This window comes from Vigna unguiculata, chromosome 1, assembly GCF_037176805.1.
Source record: "Vigna unguiculata cultivar grain cowpea cultivar isolate G323 ecotype 2 chromosome 1, ASM3717680v1, whole genome shotgun sequence".
Classification (NCBI taxonomy): domain Eukaryota; kingdom Viridiplantae; phylum Streptophyta; class Magnoliopsida; order Fabales; family Fabaceae; genus Vigna; species Vigna unguiculata.
In genome coordinates, this window is record NC_140792.1 from 41,364,944 (window position 1) to 41,383,643 (window position 18,700).

Consider the following 18,700-nt stretch of genomic DNA (forward strand, 5'->3'; position numbering starts at 1 on the left):
AAAGTTAAAAAAAAAATGCAGAAACTATTATATTTAACTTTCACGATTACCCTCTATAAGTATAATGAAACAAAGTTTTAAAATCGCAGAAAGGTTCCCAACAAATTTACATAATTGGTTTCAAAAATTACGTCGGTAGGAGTGAGACTGCATTATTGTATTAAAATCTCATAACAAAAGAAAATGCACTTTATATATTTTTAAGCACTGGATTTTTTTCTTTTAAATTTTTCTATGCATCTATAATTTCTTTTGACATATTTATCCATAAATTTTAAAGATTAAATATTTTTTTGTTAATTACGTTCTTACTATTTTCATCTAATTTTTAACTAGTTTATATGGTATATTTAGTAGAATATAAAGAACAATAAAAATATTTATTATAGTCAGAGAAATTGTTGTATATTTTAAGTTTCATAAAATCTTAAGAACATAAAAATAACGAAGAGCATGATAATTTAAAAGAAGAATTGAATAGTTTTCTTTTTTTAATTTTTTTCTCATAAAATAAAAATTGAAACCATTAATTGGACTATTTAATAAAAATTAATTGTCAATAAAATTAATAAATATTTGAGTCTGAAAATAAAAGATCGACAACTCACTCACGCACATAATCGGTAACACCGTTATTGCAGTTAATAAAGACAACTATAAATAAATAGAATTTTATTTATTTTCTAACAACTAACCATTTTTAATTGAACTATATTTTCAAATCTGATAGCTAAATTGGAAGTATTTTTTGTACATAAAATTGTATATGAATGTTATATTAATACAGGACTATTTAACAAATTAAATTAAAATCGGTATAATATATATTTTAAATATACAGAAATATTTAATTGTTTAATTTCAATGGAAAATTTCGTATATATTTATAGTGATACAATAACAATTCAACTATTAATAAAATTAACTAATGTGTTCTTTATTGAGTAGGGACATTTCATAAATTTGGGCGAAGAGTGCTGAAATGGTTGCATCCCCTACTTTCCTTTCCTTGACAGAGTATAATTATGATAATGGCGAAGTTGAAAATATTAAAACAAATTATTTTCCCCTTTTTGGAAGAAAAGTTGCAATCAGTTAGAGGTAGATATAAATGAAATTTCATACATAAAACGCCAAAACGGTAACTGTCTTTTATAAGGGCTTTGGAGTTACCAGCCCCTTTTCAACACTCAAACTTTCATACTTAAACATAACAACAACACAACTTTCTCTGTTTGCTTTCCCAGAACAAGTTCCTCTCTCTTCCTCTTTCTTCATTTGTATAAATTACAATAATAATAATAATAATACAAAAGTAAATAGAATATTCCGCTAATATATATCTGAATGCACATGAAACTTTGAATGGCCCCGTGAGAGTGCGTGAGATCTGGTTAGAGCAATTGGCAGATGAAGAAAAGAGAAGAAGAAGAGAAGGTAAATATTTATTTTCTTCGCAACCCTAACTGTACGGTAATATGTGTCATCACCATCGTCCTCGAGTTTCGTGCAAATGGTTATCCCTACTTCGCTTGCATCTGATCCACTCCAAACTTTTCGTCGCCTTTGTTATCTCTCTTACTTGAGCTTAGCTTTTCCATTCACTGAGGGTTTTCACCTCTTTCGCTTTTTCTGCTACGGTGTTTCCTTCTTCTCCGTGATTTTGTAGCTGAGTTCTGTTTTGCTGCTTGTCTTATACTGTTTCCACTGTTAATACTTAATTTGTTTCAACTCTCGAATGCTGTACTATTTGTTGCTCTGATTACTGCTATTACCGAGGGTCATGTGTTGATGGTCTGATTTTTGGTTTTTTGAGGGAGTTTTCATGTGGATTTGGTTGCGTTTTACTTGTTTCCAATTTTGAGGTTTAGTAGTGATGGCGGATTCTCGAGTGATGAATGAGTGTTCTGCTTTTTAACTATTTTTTTGTGATTTTTTTGTTTTGTTTTGGTGCTAATGTTGTTACATTGATCAACTTGATGGTGCAGGATGGGGAAATTCGAGTGGAGAAGTAATGATTATGGGTGTGTTTGTGAAAAGAGAATCGCTGCAGTTGTTTGTGAAGATTGACGTCAATTGGACTGATTTTCAGTCGTGTTGACTTGATTGAAAACCTCAGTTTTTTATCTCATGATCACAGCTGATAGTTGAATATTATTGGCATGCTGCTGGCATACACGGATGTGCTATGCGTTTAACTTTTGCGAGTTGCAAGTGTTTTTTTTTAGCAGCTTAGTTTATATATTTGAAGCTGCTAACATATTTGTGATTGTAAGAAAAATAATCTATTGATAGAGGTATAGTTAAGTTGTAGGAATGGAATTGTCTACGGGTCATGGACAGTTTTAGCTACTTCAAACGTTACGTTCTGGGTATCTTATTCTTTTCAGTAGCTTTATTGTTGCTGGCATGATATCAAGGAGTAAAATGGAGGCAGAGAGATTGAGTCCCATCCACTCTCCTAGCTTTCTTCGTCAGTCACTTCCTGCTATCGGACCTATGCTTTTGATTTCTACAGGATATGTTGACCCTGGAAAGTGGGTAGCGACCGTTGAAGGTGGTGCACGGTTTGGGTTTGATCTGATGGCTTTCATGCTTATTTTCAATTTTGCTGCTATATTCTGTCAGTACATATCTGCAAGGATTGGCGTAGTTACAGGAAAAAATCTAGCACAGGTATTTCGTCTTCCATTTCAGTAATTTATAAAATTATGTTCTTGAGATGACAAGACTTCGTTATTTTGAAAAGCTTCTGCACTCTGAAATGCTCTTTATCCAGCCTGGTATTCACTCCCTGTTAAATGAGTTGTTGCTCATTAGGAAGAACATTGAGAAGAAATTACTTCACAAAAGAAAATGAACCCAAAAGAAAATTACTTGTGTGTGTTTCCTCTAATTTCTCCAAAATAAACCACATTATTTGAGTTTAGGAAAGATTTATTAGTGGTATTTTCCTAGAAAGCACCGACACCTCTGTAGAACGTGTCGAAGAATTTTTGGATACGATACCTGTTGACACATGTTCGACACTTGTCAACCATGTCAAAATAATAAAAAGAAAAACAGAAAATCAGCTTAGACATCTTGGACACCTCTTTGACATGAGTTAAAAAATGAGTCCACACCTATTTGTAACTAAACACTTTCTAGACACTATTATCATAAAAAAATTAAAAGAAAACAACTTATATTATAAATAATGCATGACTAGGCATATTTTGTGATGTTTGTTTTATAAGACTTGACTAGTTATTTTAAATACTAAGAGACATGTTTCTTAGAATTCTATTGTTAGGATTGTTGTTATAGGAAAAATGTAATACTTAACAAATTCGTTTTTACAGTGTACATGGAATAAATCTTAATTCTCAATTAAGATTTTTGTCATGTTGATCATGTCAATGATACTTCATAGGTATTATCACTCTTCTACCAATGAATCTTGTTAATATAATCTCCTTTTTAGTTTTTGATTCTTGACAGACTTAGAAGTTTATAAAAGAATTGCACTTTTGCTAATAAAGTTTTTATTTTTGGTTTGTTTAGTTTGAATCACATGCAGTACCTTGTTTTTTCAAGCTAATTGAGTATCCTTATATTTAAAATTAATTTTCATAAACTGAATCAATTAATTTTCATCCACTAAAAAAAATCAAGTTTCACTCAAAATAAAATAAAAATCAGAATGTTGCCCTCTTCAAAGCCTAATTTCACATTTTATAAATTTAATAAATTTTATCAAATTTCCACTAATTAATAACTTTTAAACTTTCAATGTAATTCATGTCCCCAATTTATTATAAGCCTCCAAATAGTGGGAACCTAACAAGAAGCCCAAATTTGCTTAGTTTTAAAAATAGTTAATTGGCTTAAAAAAGGCTTGGGTGACTAAAATAACACAGTCTAAATCAATAGGAGAAAAAAAAAACGATTAAGCTTATGGAAATGCAATGATGAACAATTTTGTCTTTTACATTTCCTTTAAAGGGGTGTCTTTGAAGTAGGAAGTATGGATATAACATTTAATTATTGATTTTTATTTTGCTTATTCCATCTTTAAAGAATAACTAAATAGAAGGAATCAGATTATCCATTCCCTCCCATAATAATTTCTTATCGTCTCATTTTTCCTCAATTTTGTTACCACTTTCATGAAACTAAGTTTTTAACATTATCGGTATTAATTCAGTTATGGATAAGATCTTTCCGTTTATAAAGGGAAAATCTATCTTAATATCTTTGATCCTCTAATGAAATATTTGAATCGAGGCAATGAGTAGGGCTGCCTAATGGTCATTTTTATAAGTGTCATTTGCAAAACTTTCCCAAGCCTCAACTGTTTGAGCCATATTAGTTCACCAGTGGGTATGGCCATGACTTGATATTTTGTTTTTGCCTATAATCTTGCAACAACACTTAGAGTTTCCCATAACCTGATTACGATCACCGTCTTCATACGGGAATATGTTAATAATTGCATCTCAAAGCCCTTCGAAGAGAGTTATGAACTAACTTATCACGCTACCTGCAAAAGAGATATCGAGACAATTGAGTTAGTTCAGTTTCCCCACTAGTCCTTTATATTTTTCCATATTTGAGAATGATTCCCCCTAACTTAGCAGACGCTTGACATTAGGATCTGCATACATGTTTAGTACCAATTAACTTTGCCTCTTGTAAGATGTCCATTGCATACTTTCTTTGGAAAATGACAATGTCATTTTTGGATCATACCACCTCTATACCAAGTAAATATTGATGTCTTACAACATATTTGTTTTGCAAATGTTGAGTGTGGTGATTCTGTACTTTTGCAATGCTATGGCGATCTCTTCTTGTAAACAATGTTGTCAATATACACAATAAAGTGTATAAATTTTGTGATTTAATGACAATAGAAATTTAAGCGAACATTTTCACTTTGAATCATATGACTCTGCTGAGCGACAATATTAAATCGGCTAAACATGCTCTTTAAGACCTTACAATTATATTCAGATATGACAAAGTAGTTTGAAATACACTCCAACTGAAAAAATCAAGAGGTTGCTCCATATATACCTCATGAATGAGATCATAATGAAGAAAGATGTTTTATGTGAAGTTGGTAAAGAGGACACTGACTAATTGCAAACATGAGCAAGAATAATTGAATTGAGGCAATCTTAGCCAATGGAGAGAACTTACCTCCACAATCCAGTTCAAAGACTTGAATATAATACCCTTTGGTCTCTAAACAAGCCTTAAGCCATTTAACTTTACCATTACTGTTCTAATAATTTGGACTTACGGCCTACGTAACCCACCAAATTGGTTTATGAGGTGAGGATTGCCTAGCCAAGGGCTCTATTGGTATTTAGTTATCATAAGATCTCAACATACCTCCTCAGGTCGACTAGACATTTGGAGCATGGACAAATATGAGTGACCTAGTAACAGCAGCCCCCATGCCTGGGATAGAAATCTAGAATGTGGACACATACTATGGGTAGCTCAATAACAATTACAGGATAGACTAATTCCATTTTATAACCGGGTATCTCTCTGGATCTCAGTTAACTCCACAAATAAGGTGATGGTATTTTACATAAATGCATACTTACATAAAGCTCCACAAGTATCTTTTGATAATGCTAATTACAATATTTACATAACCTAACATGTTTGCTGAGTTGATTACTGGGTTTATAGTTGATTTATTTTTTGTATTTCTGCCTCTAACTCGTGCAATCAAGCTCATACATGCTGCTTAAAAAGCAAGCTCAGATAAGGCTTCATGCATGTTCTTAACTAGGGTGTTTTGCTTACAGACTAACGTTACTTTCTTTATCCAAAGATTTGCAGTGACGAGTATGACACATGGACATGTATGCTCCTCGGAGTTCAAACAGAACTTTCAGTGATAATGCTAGACCTTAACATGGTAATATTCTTAATTAACCTCAGATTTCTCTGCTCTTGAACAATGAATTTAATTTATACATATAAAACTTTTTGACTTGAAGCTATGATTTACCTGTTTTGCAAGATCTTGGGCATGGCACAAGGGTTAAATCTTATTTTTGGGTGGGACTTGTTCAGTTGTGTCTTTTTAGCTGCTACTGGTGTTGTTTTTCACATACTTCTTGCAGTCTTACTTGTAAGTATCATCATTTGCTTATTCATAAATCTCTTTTGAACAACACTATACTCATCAAATTACTTTGTCTAGGACATTGAGAAGGCAAAATTCCTAGGCCAGTTTGTTGCAGGCTTTGTATTGGTTTCTTTTATACTTGGAATGCTGATCAATCAACCGGAAATTCCATTTTCCATGAATGGAATACTAATAAGATTGAGTGGGGAGAGTGCATTTGTGCTAATGAGTCTTCTAGGAGCAAATCTTGTACCTCACAACTTTTACCTGCATTCCTCTATTGTACAGGTATTATTTCCTCTCATTTTCCTCTATGCATATACAATGAAATGTCTGCGTCCGTGGCATGCTGCAAAAACAATATCTTTAATTTGTTTGTGGATATTTTTTCTCATCATATTCTGCTTGTTCATAAAGGAAAAACTCGCCTCTTGCAAAATGGTAACAGGCTTTCGTGGGCAGTTGCCTTGCTGCTGGACTTCTGAAGGTTTACTATCTATGATAAATCTTATGCTCAAGTTGACAAGTACTTTGAGCAATGCTGGACTTTAATTTCTTTTTTATTATGGAATGATACACTCATTATTCGTTATTCGTACTTGATTGTGTATACTTGTAGCAAAAACCTGGTGTTGTGAGTGGTTATCTACCAAGTCTCTCTGCTCTTACATCATCAGATTGTTTTGTTATCTAATTAAATCATGAAAATTATACATTCAATGCTTGAACAATTTCTAATTTGATTGTGGAAACCAAAACGGGCTTTGAGCTCTCTTGCCTCAAGCTCTACAAGTAAACTATAGGCCCTTTTGGCTGTCTTATGTTTGTTTTCATTGATTACTTATTCTTAAGTTCCTTCAGTTTAATGTTATTCTTGCAAGCACCCTTGTGAAGGGAAATGAGGGCATATATACTATTGCTTTGGATTTTAATATAATATTGGATGCCTTGAAGTTGGCTCAATGGGATTTCATTGGGGCATTTGTTTCCATGAAGCAGGGATTGTTTTAAAAAGGGATTTTATGCAGAAAATAAAACTAGCATTCTTTTTTACTCGATACTGTTGTTTTGGGGAATGCATCATTCACCAATATGCTAGTAATGTTTATGAGTAGTTCCTGTTACCTGTTTCTAAATAGGCGGCCAATCTCAATTCTAAAAGAAGGGTTAGTAACTGATAGTTTCTTCTACAATATGGTTTGGACAAGTGCTCCATCCACTGTATGTCGCTTGCATGGGAGCATGTTCACATCGTATGGTTTTTCTAGAAACAGTTTTTTGAAATTGTGAATATCGATGATTTAGATAAAAAAAAAAAGGACTTTTCGTTCTTAAAATCCCGTAGAACTATTTTATTAATCATTTAGATTTTATTCCATGGAACACTTTGATCTATGTTTTTTAATTATTTTACTCTAAGGATGTTCATCAGTAGTGCCTTAGATGAGGAAGGTATAAAATGAGCTTACTAAATGTTAATGGCATACTTAAAACGGAAAGAAAAATAGTTTGTCGCATATTCTCAAAGTGACATTCCTTGACTGATGTTTATTTATGCATACAGATGTAGTCCCCGGTAGGTTTATCATGAGTTTAGGCTATAGAAATGTTTCTTTTTATAAGGTTCTTAATGTTGTATTTATGAACTTAGGTTTGTCTTTGTTCAACCATCACTTCCCATATACACCTTTGATCATTTGTGCACCTAGGTGAAAAAGATTGTACATCATGCTTTATGTCAATCTGAATTTTCTTTTTCTTTTCTTTACAGTGGCATCAGGGACCAACAAGCATTTCAAAGAATGCTTTGTGTCATAACCATTTTTTGGCAATATTATGTGTTTTCAGTGGTCTTTATCTGGTAAATAACATGTTGATGACTTCCTCCGCAAATGAGTTCTACAGTACAGGGCATGTTCTGCTAACTTTCCAGGATGCATTGTCACCAATGGAACAGGTCTCCTTTCCCTCTACAATTGGTTTACTAAAGATAAAGAATACTTACAGCATCCTATTTGCCGTTTCTGTTCTGAATGCTGAATAAATATTATAATAATCCTAAGATTCTTATGCAGGTCTTACGTAACCCAATAGCTCTACTTGGGTTTTTACTCCTTTTGTTTCTTGCAAATCAAATCACCGCATTAAGTTGGAGTTTAGGTGGAGAAGTAGTAGTGCAAGGTTTCTTAAAATTGGATATTCCGGGTTGGCTTCACTATGCTACAATTAGAGTGATTACTGTTTCGCCTGCCCTTTATTTTGTCTGGAGTTCAGGAGCCGAAGGGATGTATCAGCTACTATTATTCACTCAAGTTTTGGTAGCTCTACAACTTCCATCTCTTGTGATCCCCCTTTTTCGTGTAGCTACATCTAGATCAATAATGGGTGTACACAAGATTTCCCAGTTTCTGGAACTTCTGGCATTGATCATATTCATTGGGATGCTTGGCTTGAATATTGTATTTGTGGTAGAAATGGTGTTTGGAAATAGTGATTGGGCGAGTGATTTGAGATGGAATGTGGGGAGTGGTGTATCTATCTCATATTTAGTTCTTCTAACAACTTCCTTTTCATCGTTATGTTTTATGCTTTCGTTAGCTGCCACACCTTTGAGATCTGTCAGTGTTCGATTAGATTCTAAGACGTGGAACTGGGATATGCCAAACACTCTGCCAAATCCACCAATTATTGGCGAGAAGTCTTATTTAACTGAAACAAGGTGTCGTGAAGATGCATCTATGCATGTACAGGAACCCACACCAGCTGTAGCAAAGACCTTGGAGTACTCTGACGTATCATATCCAAGTTTTCATCCTGCTCTACCTAAATCTGTAATGGAACCTGAACTCCTCGTGAATGTTGCAAGGGCGAATCATTCTGCTATGTTGGCTTCCACATCAGAGTCAGAAGTTGTAACAACTGTGATTAATGAGATTTCCCATTCTCAATTGGAAGACACCAAAACTATAACAATGGAAACAAATAACCCAATTGAGAAAACTATGGAAGTTGAAGGAGATTTAAATGCTGAAAGAGATGATGATGATGATGGTGATTCGTGGGAAGCTGAAGAACCTTCCGGATTTGCGTTAGCAAATGTACCATCTTCAACATCAGACGGCCCTGCATCATTCAAGTGTCTTAATGGAAAAAGTGATGAAGGAGGGAATAGCTTTGGAAGTCTTTCGAGAATAGAAGGCTTAGGGCGTGCAGCAAGGCGTCAGCTAGCTGCTGTTCTTGATGAATTCTGGGGACAAGTTTTTGATTTCCATGGCCATATAACCCAGGAAGCAAAGGCTAATAAAATTGATCTTTTGCTGGGAGTGAGTGTCGATTTAAGACCCACCAGTTCTTTGCAAAAAGTGGATGCATGTAGAAAGGACTATTCTGAATACTCAGGATCTTTAGGAGGTAGAGTTTCTAACACTTTAGCGAACTCTGATCTATATGATTCTTCCCAGCAGCCTTTGATGCAATGTAATTCAGAGTCTTCTTATGGACTTCAAAGGAGTACTTCCTCAATGCGGCCAGATCGCATCCAATTATTGGATGCATGTGTGCAGAACTCGAGCCACAATCTCCTTGATTCTGGTGAGAGGCGCTATTTCAGTGTACGTAATCTGCATTCATCAGAGACTCGGGATTATCAACCAGCTACCATACATGGTTATCAGACTGCATCTTATCTTAGTCGACTTGGTAAAGACGGAGATTCTGCTAACCTAAATGGTCCAGTGGACTTGTCATCACTGAAATCCCCTTCGATAGTTAATGCAAAGTACAGGGATTCTCTTGCATTTGCTTTGGGTAAAAGGTTGTGTAGTGGTCCAAGTGTAGGCCAACCTCCAGGATTCCCAAAATTAGCTACCACTAGTAGAGATTGCCAATTACAATCTGAGAGATCTTATTACGATTTCTGCCCTTCTGGATCTGTAGATAATACAGTCAACTCAGTTAATACTAAAAAGTACCACAGTTTACCAGACATATCAGGATACTCCATCCCCTACAGGTCTGTTTATGTGTCTGATAAAAATGCTCCATGGGATGGTTCTGTTGGACATGGATCTTATGCTAGTAGGACTAGTTATGAAAGATCACCATATTCAAATTCTGGAACAAGATCAGGGAGTCATTTGGCCTTCAATGAACTCTCTTCATCTAAAGCTTACAACGAGGCAATCTCTTCGCAGTTGAGCTCTGGTTTTGATACTGGACCTCTACGGTCTAGACTGCCTTGTGAGCAGTTTGGGCCTGAGAAAAATATTAACATTGTTATGGAAGGTGTGGGAAATAGGCCTAATGCAATAGTTCAAGAAACTACTTCATTTGTGGATATAGAGAAGAAACTTCTTCTGTCAGTTAGACTTTGCATTGTGAAGCTCTTAAAATTGGAGGGTTCTGAGGGGTTGTTTAGAAAGAATGGTGGAGCTGATGAAGATTTGATTGATTGTGTGGCCTCGAGGGAGAAGGTTGTTTGTGAATTTGAAACTAGGGAGATGAGTCAAGTCAATCATGTGGGTGAAGCTCACTATTCTCTTTCTGATAGGAAACTTGGTTTTTCTTCGTCTCCAGTTCCTAATTGCGGGAAGGGATGTATATGGAGAACTGATCTAATAATAAGCTTCGGGGTGTGGTGTATCCACACTATTCTTAACCTTACACTTGTGGAAAGCCGGCCGGAGCTTTGGGGGAAATACACCTATGTTCTCAATCGCCTCCAGGTAAATTATCTAAACTGTTTCTCATCTTTAAGTAATCAGATCAGATTAATTGTCTTGCCTGTATAATTTCTCCACTACATTGGCAGCTCTATATTTTTTTACTTCTTTTTTTGGTCTATGAGCAGGGCATCATTGATCCAGCTTTCTTTAAGCCTCGTAGTCCCTTGGCCCCATGCTTTTGCCTTCAAGTTCTACCCGCGCATCAGCGAAAGTTAAACCCCCATCTTTCAAACGAGATGTTACTCCCAAGTGCAAAACCAAGCCGGGGCAAATGCACAACTGCATCAGCGTTGCTTGAGCTTATCAAGGATGTGGAGCTTGCGATCTCTAGCAGGAAAGGACGTACAGGAACTGCTGCAGGTGATGTTGCTTTCCCTAAGGGGAAGGAAAATTTGGCGTCTGTTCTCAAACGCTACAAGCGGAGGTTATCTAACAAGCCAACCGGCACTAATGAAGGCACAGGTTCACGAAAGACCCCACGTTAGCATTTGCATTAACAGAATCAGTGTAATTGAGCTGTTTTGTGATTTACTTTCTAAAGCAGCTCATGCTATCAAGAAATCTTGACCCCTTGTATCATTTTCCGTGCTGATCATGCAGCAAGTTTAATCCAATGTATATTACATGCACCTTGGTTATACCTTTTTTGCTCGTTTTTTGGTTAAAATTCTCTCCTTTGCATAGAAGGCTGAAGAAGTAATGTTTTGAAATCATTATTACGTTAAGAGCGAAGTCTTTTCAAGTGAGATGTGAATAACAAACTCACAATAAAGTTTACTACGAGGCTATTAGTATTAACGGAATTGAGGTTGATCCCACCAACAGGATTGTTTAATCTAGGATCAAAAGAATGATAGTTCGTTTACAATTGCCTCAGCCTGTATATGATGCACTTGTGTCCACAGATTTTAAATCAGAGCTGACATTTTATTTGGCAACGGAAACCTTCTTCTATAACTTAATACACTAGGATAACTGTTACTCTGCCATTTTTGTAAGAACTAATTAATTAATTCAATCGGATTAAAAAAATTATAAAATGTAGATATTAATATTAACTTTATCTTTATTTATTGACTTTAATTCTCTGAACATTAGTTATTTATATCTTTATTTGCATTCTAGTAACTATCTCTTCACATGCCCCTTTTACATTATGTGCCCACAGAATTCTTAATAAAAAGTTGTTAAGTTGTCGTTTCCCTTATTAAACTACACGACTTACGTAGAAACGGATTATACATTCCAAGGTATTTATTTATAATGAGTTTTACTTAATTTTAAAACTTATGCACTTAAAAGTATTTGTTTTATTATTAAATTCAAACTAAATTTCATAAATCTGTAAACAAGACGGAAAAGAAAGGTAGGTCGTGTATTATTATGCATCATCGTGATGGTGGTATGATGACTTTTGAATGCAAATTAGAGCAGATTGCCCTTATCAATCACCATCAAATTCCCAAGCGAAACCATCTTCACTCATTCACTCAATCGACCACCACGGATTCAATCTTCAATAGTGCTTTAATTAAACCCTCATAAAAGATTGAATCTATACGTTTCAAACTGTCCAACAGTGTTGTGACACGTTGGATACGTTTCACCTACGAACCGTGTCACGAGCTTTGTATCTTATTGCTGCTCCACACTTCCATTCTCGTAATCAGATCGCATCTATTTCGTCCCTTCGATCTTTCATTAAATCTCTTTCCTCTCTCTCTCCACCTTCTGTGTTGCAGAAGCTGCTTCTTTCACCGACATCATCGCTAACAGGTACGCGTTATGTAATTTCTCAATTCAACTTCTTTCTTCCCATTCAAACAATATCCACTAAATTCCAATAAATTATCATTTCTTAATTCTCAACTCATCTGTTATTTCAATTCTGGAATAAAACCCATATGTCGGTCAATCATGCTTCAGTTCAGTGCAGATTTCTATTTTTCTAGTTTGGAAAATTAAATCACGAATATTCTTTGTAACTAAAGACCATAGAAAAGTGAAGTTGAGACTTCAGAATGGGGTTCGTGGTGGTGATATCATTGCCGTTAATATTGATCATCTTGATACTGGCTTTGGGGTGTTACCTGTTGGGCCGGGCCAAGGGTCGGCGGCAAAACCCACAGCATTATGGGCCTCCTGCTCCTCCAGCACAGGCCCAACCTAAATAACTAGAGGCCTAGAAATGCTACCCTTTTGTCATTGCTGTTGCTACTCTGGGGTTTGAGTTTGTTCATCATCAACACTGCAGCCACTTTGGATTGGAGTTTGAAAACTGTTGTATAATTATAAATGTATACGTGTATATACATATATACATATATATATATATATATATATATATCAACACACAGTTTTTTTTTTCTTGGGTAGCATGGTTATCTACACAGTTGATGAAAAACTAGTGCAATAGAATGCTATTGTTCATAACTTAATCTTGAATAAAATACTAGAGCATTGACATTTGCTTCCACATTAGTAATGAGAAAAGGAGAGGGAGAGAATAGATAATTATATAACATGAGCATGTATTTTATTATGATCATAAAGTGTTAAAAAGAAATCCTATATCAATTTGTAATATAAACTCATATAGAGTCTTTTTGTCATTTTCTAAAGATTTTATGTTTAAGATGCTTGCAAAAAAGTATTCAAGACATCTTAGACATTCTTATTGATCTAAATATATGTTTATTGAAAAGTTTTTGCAAATCACAAAATATTTGTTTCACGATGTTCCATGCTATTATACATTTCAAATCCAGGAGAGAAATGTGGATATGATAAGTAATATAAAATAATAAATAATCAATATTGAAAAATAATTTTAAACATAACTTATCTCTAAAAAAATGAAAATTATCTTCATTTATATATTGAATGTACTCTTTTTAGATTTTGAAGAATGTAAATGTCGCACATAAGAGTAAATATTTGGGAATAGTTTAATAAAGAGTGGTGCAATAAAATCAACCAACTTCATTAAAATAGTTTTTGATATCATATTAAAAAATAAATTTAAATTAAATTAATTTTAAAAAAATAATTTATAAAGTAAAAATTATCTTTACTTGTATACTATGATTAAGTAAATTAATGTTATTGACGATGTTAATGAATTAACGAAGATACATGCCATTGAGTTCAAATATAGCCATAATATACGAACAAAAAATTATATTCCATCTACAAAGTAAAAAACTCCATCAAATACAATTTTTGTTTGAGTTTCATTGGATACATTGATTCCCAATGTTCAAGAGAAGAATTGGACTAGTGATAAACTTTTATTAAATACACATTGGATTTATTTTTAATATATATTAACATTACTGATTTTTATTCAATTAATTCTTTTTTATAATCTAAAATATTATTGAACAAATGAATGGTTTAAATATTTTATCTCATATAATTAACACTCAAACTTTTTGTTAATATTATATGTAGAATAATTTTTGTAATTCATATCTAAAGTTAAGTTTTATTCATTAAAATGAGTTCTCAAATTTTAAATGTTTAATAAAAGAACAACACTAAAGTTAGTGAATAATATAGTTAAATGAAATGTGATATTTCATTTATAATTTTTATTCAGTAATTTAATTATAATTCAGATTTTTATATTGTTTAATTTATGGTTTATTTTTTGAATTCTTAATTACAAGAACATGTTTTACTATATACTTATTACTATTATTTATTTATTTATTTGTAATATAATTATATTATTGAATTCAGTTAAATAATGCGTTTTTATATTGTAAACCATTATTAAAGAATAATATAAAGTTTAAATATTTTATTTTTAGTTATACTTAATTTTCAATACGATTTATAAAAAAATGTTTGTAATTCGTCTTAAAATTAAATTCATTACTTCTTTTTTACATTCTTAAAATTAATTTTATATATATATATATATATATATATATATATATATATATATATATATATATATATGAGCGCATTTTTGTTATAATTAAAATAAATGTCACTAAATTTTCTATTAAAAATCTTTTACTTTGAAATGAGATTTAAAACTAAAAAAAGTAAATAAAATTTAGGTCAAATTTAATCTAGTTTATATATATGTAGGTTATTTCTTCATCTTGTTCTTAAAGCATGTACCGAACACATACAGCAAATTTGGAATTTTATTTTTATTTTTTCTTTTAACTCATCAAATAGGGTTTTCGTGGGTTGATTTGTTTTTGGTTCATACAATCAAGTTTAATTGATTTAGTTTCAGTTAGCCTTTTAAATATTTTTCAATTAATTAAAACCAAATTGAATTGATTAAGTGTGGAGATTGGTTCAAGACACTAGGTTATGATAGATATTTTAAGTTTTTATTTCCACTTATTCTACTATTATATACCTTTTTAGTTTTAATTAATGCGTGAAAATCATCAATTGCTCTTTAATATTAAGAACATGGCAAAGATAAATTATGAGAAAGGTTTTTGTATTATATAAAATCCAAAATCATCTTTGAATAGTCTCAATTAATGAGGTCGCAATAAGTCAACATTACTTTGAATACGTTTATCTGAAGTGTCTTAGGCAACTTGATGAAGTAAATTTAGCCAACCCGGAACAATAATAAATAACATAATATAAATTGTACTGATTAATTAACCAAACTAAACAATAATTATCTATTTAGGTAATATCACCGTCCTCATAAAGCTCATAAAAGCAAATGTTCATCAATATCCTATAAGTTAACATACTGTGGACTCAAGATTTTCCACTATTTTTTTTTTCCTCTGTTGAACATTAAAAATACATTGTATTAGTATTTTAAATATTTTTTTAATATATTTTAAAACGTTAAAAGTAGTGGTAATTAATGTATTATGGAGTCACAGTAGAAAAACAACACAACAAAATCCAGCAGAGAATCTTAATTCACGTATGTCAATCTTGACAATTTTTCAAAACTCAAGTATATATTACTTCTAAATACTTACACTAATTTAGTATTGAAAAACCTTTTATAAATATTATCTTTTGTGTTAAGTAATTTGTACGTTGTTATATTTGGTACGGTAATAATATTATATATATATATATAGTTAGTGACGGATCTTTAACTAATATTTTAGATATGTCAAAATTTCGTTTGAATTATTATTTTATTTATTTTTTCATCTAAAATGTCAAGTTTGTTCTTCGGTTTATTTAGTCTTAATTTTGTCATTTTTGTTAAATTTTGTGAAGCGGTTCAAAATGTTTTCATCAAAATTGACATTATAATAATGTTAATTATACTAACAAAGTAAATCATTCATATTCATAACTTCAATTTTGATGAAAAAATCATGATCTATTTCATGAAATTTAACAAAAAGAATTAAATTGTATCAAACTTTTAAAAATCGATACCAAATTAAAATTAAAAAAATAAAATAAACTAGAGGACCAACTTTGTATTTTTAAATGATAATAAGAACAAAAAAAAAAATTAAATCTAAAATAATTTTATATAAACAAGTAAAAACACTGTATTTAATTTTTGGGTTAAATATGTTTTTGATCTTTTAACTTTTAGTGAAAATTAGAATTAGTCCCTCCTCGAAACTTTAGACCAATTTAGTCTCTCATCTTTAATAAATGGGTGAATTTAGTCATTTTAACCAAATTTTGTTAAATTTATTTGACGTTTTAAACACGTTTTTCAGTAAATATTGAAGCGAAAATGAGTTAAACGATGTAAACAACTAAAATACTATCATGAAATGGGTTTAAAACGTCAAATAAACTTTAAACAATTTGGTTAAAATGACTAAATACACGCATTTTCAAAGTTGAGGGACCAAATTAGTCTAAAGTTTTAAGGAGAGACTAAGGGACCAAAAACATATTTAACCCTTAATTTTTTATGATAATAAAAAATATTAAAATTATTATTATTGTCATTTTTATAATTACAAAATTAAATATAAATAATTTTTATAATTTTACTGAAATTAATTTTTATTTATTATGATTATGTGTAAAAAACCAATCTTGAAAAGGAAAGTTAAATTAACAAATGCTTACTTAAAAGATTGATAAAATAATTACTTTAATTTTAAAAAAATTATTTAAAAGGTAAAATAAAAAAAAAAATGTGGACAAAAATAGATAACTTTTTTATATATAAATGTAGATATTTAAAAGATTTCACAAATATAAAATACATAAAGTATATTAAAAATATATTAAATTATTAAGAGAAATATTTAAAATTATATATTAAATTATATAAATATAAAAAAATTAGGGACCATGACTGCTCTCTGTTCATACAAAGATCCGTCTCTGTATATAAGTAATTAGTTATATGATATATGGATTTATAATAAAAGAACATTAGGAGAGTTAATTATCAAATTATATTTTGAAATTCGACGATTTGATTGTAATTTTATTGACTGAATTGAACTGATTTTCATGGCCATTTTTCCATGGCTTAGACATCTTTAAATTCTAAATTTATTAAGTTTTTATTGAAAAATTATTTTGTTTTGTGTTTTATTCTGTTCATATTATGTTAGGTGAGCTATCAGAGTCAACTTTTGGGTATTTTCTCTCTCTCTAAAATATCAAAATCACTTTAAATAAATGAGGAGATATACATAGTTGTGTTTTAAAATACTACGTTTAATTTAACGAAAACGTTTTCAGAACAAATATTTTTTAAAATAATAAAAATGTCTTTTAGAACTCAATTTTAATTATTTTTTAAAACTTAATTTTTGTGTTTTAAAATATGATTTTAAATTTTTTTAAAATTGTAATCTAAAATGTGATTATTTTAAGAAAACAAAGTCATGTTTTAAAGTCAAGCTTTTAGCAAAAAAATAATAATAATTGTATCAGAAAAATAGAAGGAAACATTTATTATCGAAAACTACAGTGAAGGAGAAAGTTGGAAGAGGGTTGTTGATGAGAAAGAGAAGGAAACACGTTATAGATATTTTAAAATAAAATAAAAATAAAGAGAGAAGATGTAAAGAAGACTGAAAATAAATGAAAAGAAAAGGAAGAGTCTATATTTATATAATCATAAGTTCATAACAGTATTCTTAAATTATTTGTTAATTAATACATTGATGATTTTTATAAAATTAATGTAATAAGAGTAGTTAAAGAGTATAATGTTTAATATATTAAATGTTAAATAATTAACAAGTTCACTTCAGATTTTGAGAGACTAAAAAAACTGATACTAATTTAAACATCAGTTTGAAAATACAACTTTACATTAATATCAATAAAGGAAAGAATGACCTTTCTAATTTTGGGTCAATAAAGTTTAACAAATTTCTTTCCAAAAGCATTAATGTGTTAGTATTTCTAGTCTCTGGTGACTTAAGTCTGGGAGGAAATTCGTTAGGAACTTGCCTCGAGAAATTAAAGAACAAGCTTTATAAAAAGCTATGGAGGACAATAATGGCAGTGGAGTTGGAGAAGAAGACTTAAAAGAGTGACTTTTTCTTCCAATATTTGAATCTCTGTTAAAACAAAAATTTCCGATTTAATGATTGACACGTCGACATGTAAAAATGAATCGATTCTACTTATATAAGTTGGCTCATCACGAACTTGAAAAATAAGTGAATCCAACTCTGTTCACTTTATGGTGAGTCAAAAATTTTGTAATCTGATTTAATTCACCACGGGTTAGTGAGTTGGTTCACCAACCCACATAAAAATATATTTATTTATTTATTTTTAAGAATTTAAATATTTAAATAATTTTTTAAGCAACCCATGATATGACAATCACACTAAAATCAAGAATCAATGTCTTCATCATCCTCACCACCAATATATGATGAATTGT

The 18,700-nt window shown here is 31.2% G+C and overlaps 1 protein-coding gene and 1 long non-coding RNA gene across 2 annotated transcripts; both read left to right on the forward strand.

The window, feature by feature from the left end:
• Positions 1-1,170: 1,170 nt before the first annotated feature.
• On the forward strand, positions 1,171-11,498 carry LOC114186220 (ethylene-insensitive protein 2.2-like). The gene is made up of 8 exons (XM_028074263.2): positions 1,171-1,437; positions 1,989-2,676; positions 5,837-5,923; positions 6,029-6,139; positions 6,212-6,424; positions 7,908-8,093; positions 8,212-10,860; positions 10,986-11,498. Exons 2-8 carry the CDS (start codon positions 2,410-2,412, stop codon positions 11,343-11,345), a joined length of 3,873 nt encoding a protein of 1,290 aa, XP_027930064.2. The 5' UTR covers positions 1,171-1,437; positions 1,989-2,409; the 3' UTR covers positions 11,346-11,498.
• A 723-nt stretch (positions 11,499-12,221) lies between these two features.
• On the forward strand, positions 12,222-13,329 carry LOC146888985 (uncharacterized). The gene is made up of 2 exons (XR_014996756.1): positions 12,222-12,636; positions 12,852-13,329. It is a non-coding gene; the product is annotated as an uncharacterized LOC146888985 (long non-coding RNA).
• Positions 13,330-18,700: the final 5,371 nt, after the last annotated feature.